This window comes from Merops nubicus, unplaced genomic scaffold (assembly GCF_000691845.1).
Source record: "Merops nubicus isolate BGI_N331 unplaced genomic scaffold, ASM69184v1 Scaffold51339, whole genome shotgun sequence".
Classification (NCBI taxonomy): Eukaryota; Metazoa; Chordata; class Aves; order Coraciiformes; family Meropidae; genus Merops; species Merops nubicus.
The window spans coordinates 712-7,588 of NW_008631304.1; the positions used below are offsets into that span (position 1 = coordinate 712).

A 6,877-nucleotide genomic window follows, 5' to 3' on the forward strand; every position below is an offset into this window, starting at 1 on the left:
CCCTTGCTTTCTATAGTGCTGCTGCACTAGCATCTTTGTCACACAGGTGAAGTGAGGCTTCTCTGGACCTGTGCATTTCAGAACTGCACCTCAATAAGTGCATCATCTTGTGCTCCAGAAGGCAAGAACTGCTCTGTAATACAAGTTGGCTAAATCAAAAAAGAAAAAAAAAAATCTGTCTTGGCTCCAGAAGTTTCCTGAGAAAATGTTATCATTTATTAACGTTGACTCTACTTGGCTTCGTAGGCTTCTGAATGTCTGCGGATCAGGCTGAACTTGCCTGTAGGATCAGAGACATACCACTTCTCCCAGACTTCAGCATATGAAGCTGTTCTTCCCCACGGTTTGAAGTGTCCGTTCCAGTGGAGCAGCTTGGCAGCTTTCACAAACTGAGGAGAGTACCTTTTTCCAGCACTAGACCCTTTTGTTGAAAAAGAAGGGTTAGTGCCTGAAATAAAGGCAGCAGGAACACCAACATGCAATATTTTAACTTCAAAACAGAGGATTTTAACAAAGGAAATCTTTATGGAGAAAGAAGGTGATCTGGGAGACGGAAGTCAGGGCAAAATTAAAAGCAATCTGATGCAACTCAATGTTCCTTTGTTCTCTCTCAGTATCTATTTTAATGTACTGCCTTAACTTTCAAGTTGTTTGAAACCCTCGTAATACCCAGTTGAGTTCACCAGCCTGTGTGTTGTTCGTTGGAAACAAAACCTAAGAAAGCTCTCCCAACACTGGGGTTTCACCAGTACCAGAACAGGTACAATTATCTGTCCCTCTCACCAGTCTTGGAAGAAATGCCTATGATCACTTCAGATACAATATATATGTGGAAAAAGAAAAGGAAAATGAGAAGTATTTTGAAAATAAGTCAATTCAAGAACTATCCCCCCTTGCAGTTCAAAAAAAGAATGTGAAGGATCAGGCCTACAAGCCTCCCAAGAAGGTATTGTGAAGCAGTGTTGCTTAGATATAGAATAAGGCATTAAATATCTTCATCAATGACATAGACAGTGGCAAGTTTGCTGACAAGACTAAGCTGGGTGGTGCAGTTGACATGCCAGAGGGACGGGAGGCCATCCAGAGGGACCTGGACAGGCTGGAGAGGTGGGCTCAGGTGAACCTCGTGAGGTTCAACAAGACCAAGTGCAGCGTCCTACACCTGGGCAGGGACAACCAACATTACCAATACAGGCTGGAAGAGGACGCATTAGAAAGCAGTTCACTGGAGAAAGACTTGGGGGTACCAGTAAATGAGAAGCTGGACCCGAACCACCAATGTGCAGCAGCAGCCCAGAAGGCCAAGCGAGTCCTGGTTGCATCAAAAGCAGCGTGGCCAGCAGATGGCGAGAGGTGATCCTGCCCCTCTGCTCTGCCCTGGTGAGACCTCACCTGGAGTCCTGTGTCCAGCTCTAGAGCCCCCAGCCCAGGAAGGATGTGGACCTGTTGGAGTGTGTCCAGCAGAGAGCCACAAAAATGATCAGAGGGCTGGAGCAGCTCCCCTATGAGGACAGGCTGAGGGAGTTGGGGGTGTTCAGCCTGGAGAAAAGGAGGCTGCGGGGTCACCTTATAGCGACCTTCCAGGACCTGAGAGGGGCCTACAAGAAAGCAGGGGAGGTTCTGTTCACAAGGGTTTGTAGTGACAGGACTAGAGGTAATGGATTTAAGCTAGAAAAAGGGTAGATTTAGGTTTGACATTAGGAAAAAGTTCTTCAGTATGAGGGTGATAGATCCCTGGAATAGGTTGCCCAGACGGGTGGTGGCGGCCTCATCCCTGGGGACATTCAAGATCAGGCTGGATGAGGACCTGAGTAGCTTGACCTAGTTTTAGATGGCTCTGCTTATGGCAGGGGGGTTGGACTAGATGACCTTTGGAGGTCCCTTCCACCCCAGACATTCTATGATTCTATGATAGGTGGAAAAAAGATCATTTGCTGTGTCATTAGCTAGGTGTCCAGATACAGACCGGGAAAAACATACTGGGAGAGCAGTGTCACAAACATTCCATACATACCGAGATGCCGGACATTCCACATGGGATCAATATTGGAATGTTGCTTGTAAAACACAATCAGCAGTGGAGGTGTCGTGATGCTGCCGGCCAGAGTCCTACTGTAAAGTTCTTCTCTGGAAGAAAAGATGAAAAGTTGGAAGAGGATGCTTGTGTGGCTCTAAATAAGCTGATTTTTCACTTGCAGCTGCATGACAGCAATCCAGAGACACATACAAAGCCCTTCATTTATCAGTTAAATGCGCCCACTCTAATCCAATCCCTGACCTGCTGTTGCCCCGACCTTGAGGGTACTTACACTACATTAAGTGCCATCCACTTCTCCAACTGCTTAGTGATGTTCTGTAGCTTCCATTCTGTCAAATTGGCAACAAAAACTCCTGGATTGAAGGAGCAGGTGTTGGCTTTCATGGCAAGCTTTCGGATGGTTTCTTTTTTGTAATCTAGAAACCCAATGTAATTATACTGAAAAAAAAAAAGAGTAAAAATTAGCTTAAAATATGGTCAAATAACTATTTAAAGAAAAATTTTGCACAACTCCCAAGAGACAAGAGTAATTTGAAGTTGTTGAATACCCCTTCCTTTAAAATGAGATAAAGAAAGCTTAAAAGGCCTAACATTTTAAAAGTATGATTATATAAATGACATATTTGTAAGGAATGCTACATGGTCTTAATAATACCATATTATTAATAAAGTACCACTCCCAAAAAAAGCACTTTGTATACAATCACAAATGAAAAATTCTCCCTCTGATGTTCTCAGACCTCCTGCTGTTCCACACTGGGAATTACTCTCATTGTAAAGCACAACAAAAATTTGAATTGCTTTTACTATGCCTAAACAGAAACCGCAGGCATCATTTGTAACAAAGACATCAAAGTAATTTGATTTGGGAAGGGATGGTCACACCTTCAGGTTCACTGCATCTGGAAGCCAACCTGCAAGAACATTAAAACCGAGTGGCTGTTTCCAAAGCCTGGGATCTACAGTATCCCTACTACTGAATCAGAACAAATGGAACCTGATTGCCTGCTCCACGGAAAGCAAATTTATTAGTGGTTGAGTCACAATCGTCTGAAAATGCAGCTGCATGTCCAGGTTTCAATGGAGTGTTGTAGAGTTCGAGAATATCATCTGGAAAATGGAAGAAAACACAGAAAAATTAAAAGCAATCCTGATTAAGCACCGAGTGACTTTTTGTTCAGTCCATTGCTACAGCAGGTAAAACCACTCAATTTAATCGAACTTATTTGCATTTACTAAGCTTTTACATTGCTCCTTGAAGCAGAAGTTGTGGGTTACTGTAAGAGATGGCGTGCTGACCTCAGTGGCAAAAGGTTCCATACCTTGCACTATTACATCATCATCCACATAGATGGCCTTTTCTGCATGAGGCACCAACATGGGCAAGTAGAATCTTGCAAAGGTCAACTGTGAAAACAAGAAAGCAAGTGAAGAATTAAAGGAAAAATTGTTTAAATAAATGTGAAGTTGACTGATACTCCTGGCACTTATCATAGCACTGATGTTCAAGACGACTTCTGTCAAGGAAGTAAAATAGGTAGCAATATCCTAGAATTTATTTAAAATAAATAGGTTGCATCAGTTCCTGGTTTCTTAAGAATTTGTGCATTGAAACTAACTTTAAAACTGCTCTATATTAGAATGTCTTATTTAGCCACATATATCCATAGTATCTCTGAGGTGTTGGTATGCTTGACATGCAAGCTGCTGTGTTTCACTGCAGCTAGCAGCAAAAAAATTATACTAGGCATGCATATGTAGATATTCAAATCCATGTCTATCTGGGCATTTACTCTTACTGAAATGTAGGTATTTGATTATCAAAGACTGTTTATATGTTACCAGCTTTGGTTTTAATTTCTATTTGTGTTCAAAAGCCAATATGAAAATATATTGTTACTAACTAACAATTGCAAAAATTAATTAACATCATCCTTACTGGTTTTAAGGTGTCTGCCTTTTGAGGATCCACTTGTACCTTCCCTTCTAAGACACGAGGGTCAAAATCCAAAATGCGGTATCTCAGATTTTTCAGAGCAGTGTTACTCAGCCACAGCCTGCAAACAGAAGAAAGACACAGGTCTTGTTAAATGAGAGGAAGTCAAGTGAAAAGCAAGAGATCAGTTGACAGTGACACAGACTTTGACCTGGCCACTCGCTTCTTTATCCAACAAACATCATACTGCATGTAATCTGTGGCTAGTGTGGGTGGGGTCCTGTATGACTGCAGGGTCGTGCTCCCTATCAGCATACTGCACAGCAGTAGCACATAAAATAAGAAGCAACCTCATACTTTTCATTAGAAACATATAGTCCTGTTGTCACAGGTCCCTTGAAAAAAATATCACAACAAATTGAATGGTAAATAAAGGGATCAAATAACCATCAAGAACAATGGAGAAACTTCATTGCCAGCATTTGAATTGCTTAGATGAAATGCAGAAACTTTTACAACCCCTCCACCAACAAACTCCAGCCCTGCTGGCTGGGCATAACCCTACTGGAAACAGACAGCTCTTTTCCACCCCATGCCCCCTCCTGAGCAGCAGGTTCAGAGGAGTGCAGTTTCAGGGAAAGTCAGCTCTTCCTCTTCTCAGGGATACTTAACTTCTACAGTATCATAGGAATCTTACTAAGGAACGTTACCTCAAGTGATCCACAGTATCGTTCAAAGTAACAATATAGAAAACCACGTTGGATCTGGTGTGATGGTAAATGCTGTTCATGGCTGCGATGGCCCCCCCGAGCCTCTCATCTGATGCTGCAATGACCACAGAAATCTCCTTATCATTCCTTCCATCTGCCAGCCTCTGGGGAACTGCAGGTATGAAATCTACAGGCTGAAGTCCCAATGGATTTGAATCTGTGGAGTAAAAACGGCATCACACGCTTGTTTTATGCAAATGTAACACAGACATTATCACCATGCTAAAATCCACAGCACAAGGTACTAAAATGAGGCTTAAACTACAGTAGGCCACACTTAGCTTTGGTCCCCTCTGCCATGTCTGTAATCCCACTGACTTCCCCCTCCCATTTACCCTAGCCCCCTCCTAGTCTTCTTCACATCACCCCTCCCCCTTTTTCATGTACTTTCTTTTCCTTTTAGGTAGAAACCAACGAAGAAAACAGAAATTCTAAATTAAAGTCACCATTGGGATTTTTTCCCTGCCAATGATCAAGGCTTTAAATAAAGCCTGTGATTATTCCAGGGATAAATGACCACGTTATATTATCTACACTGAAACCACAAGAATTTATACTCAGAGTACAGGCAGGAAAATGGGAGATCAGCACTGAAATTTCTAGTAAGATCACAACACCTGTAAAAGTTACAAAACTGCCCGCTAGCCACAGTTAACAACAACTAGTACCTTTCAGATCATCTAGACCATTACAGATTAGATAATTTTAATTAATTTGAGGAACATAGCAAACAGGCACTTGGTAGATTGTGGGCAGTAATCTGCTGTTCACAAAGCTGGGCTTCTGCTCTGTTTGCCATTTCCTGATGACAGAGCTCAGCAGCTTTGACTTCAGCTGACTCCTGGTTAAGGTTCCCATTGAGCTGCTGTGGGGAAGCACCTGTACAACTGCCACACAGAAACAACAGGTCCCAGGAGTGGCCAGCTGGGACTTGGAAGTTAATGGGGACATGGACAGGCTCTGTGGGACCACACACAGTTCTTAAAAGTGGATTCCTGAAAATGAAGAGGCTTTGCTAAGTAAACTGAAGCATATCTTAATGACTTTTAAAGCCCAAAGCATCCCTTACTGCTACCTTGCCTAGAGAGCCACTCGTAAGAGAGTACAGAAATTTGTATCTTGTTATGCAAATCATTGGTCATTACCAAGCACATTATTTAAGGAATGTGGAGGTTTCCATAAGCATTCACATTCCCACCAACCTCATAACTTTTTTTTTTTTTTTTTAATTAAAATAATATTCAACATACCTGACAGTTCCCGTTTCAAGAAGTCACTGAGGCCTAGGAAGTTATGATGAAGAACTAGCAAAAATATCACAACAGCCACTATAAGGATGGAAATGTTCACTGAAAATTCAGAAGAAAAAAAGTGGATCAACATCACCAGACAAAGACTGGGAAACTCAGCAAAGTACAAAAGAGATTTTTTAAAAATTAGACACAAGTATATGCATACCTTTCCTTAGTGTCATTTTTCTCTTGTGATTTTATTTATTAGCATAAGGTACCTGCAAACCTGCAAGAGAAAAAAATCCAGCAGTTAGTTCATACTTTCAGTGTGTGCCTGCACAGGGCATAGCACACTACCACCAGAAGTACAAAAACAGTTCCCAAACGCAGTGAATGTTTCCTTCTCTTAAAAAGATAAAACTGTATGTGACATTTTAATAAGTGAGTCTGGTATCTCAGTAAGTATATAGCTACAATGATGTATCTAAAGAAAAACTCAGAGATAAAAAGGAAGACATACAGATCTTGCCATTTACTTCACTGACAGAAAAAAGCCCAAACTCCTGCTAGTTAAAAGTGATCTGAAAAGAATTTGGAAAATTATATATGGTTTCTTTACTGTTAAACCATTTTATTTAACTACCTGAACAGGAAGCATGCCAGCAATAAGGCAAATTATTATACATTTCTTTCCATATTTAACAGCAAGATTTTGGCAGGACACAGTGTCCATAAGGTTTTAAAAACCAACACAATATGCTTTCAAACCCACAAAATTCTCTACATAAAATATAACAGAATATCAGCTGAAGTGATATTCACAAAAAAAAAAAGATCACAGAAGTGTCAAAGAAGGTATTGCCATCGAGTTATATGAGGGGGTAAAAACACAATGCAACGA

General features: G+C 41.3%; 1 protein-coding gene across 1 annotated transcript; it reads right to left on the reverse strand.

The window, feature by feature from the left end:
• Window positions 1–206: 206 nt before the first annotated feature.
• Window positions 207–6,218, reverse strand: GLT8D1 (glycosyltransferase 8 domain containing 1). Its single transcript, XM_008947506.1, has 9 exons — window positions 6,203–6,218; window positions 5,995–6,093; window positions 4,685–4,901; window positions 3,978–4,095; window positions 3,361–3,445; window positions 3,036–3,148; window positions 2,310–2,476; window positions 2,015–2,127; window positions 207–421 (listed from the first exon to the last, which is right to left on the reverse strand). Exons 1-9 carry the CDS (start codon window positions 6,216–6,218, stop codon window positions 231–233), a joined length of 1,119 nt encoding a protein of 372 aa, XP_008945754.1. The 3' UTR covers window positions 207–230.
• Between the last annotated feature and the right edge of the window lie 659 nt (window positions 6,219–6,877).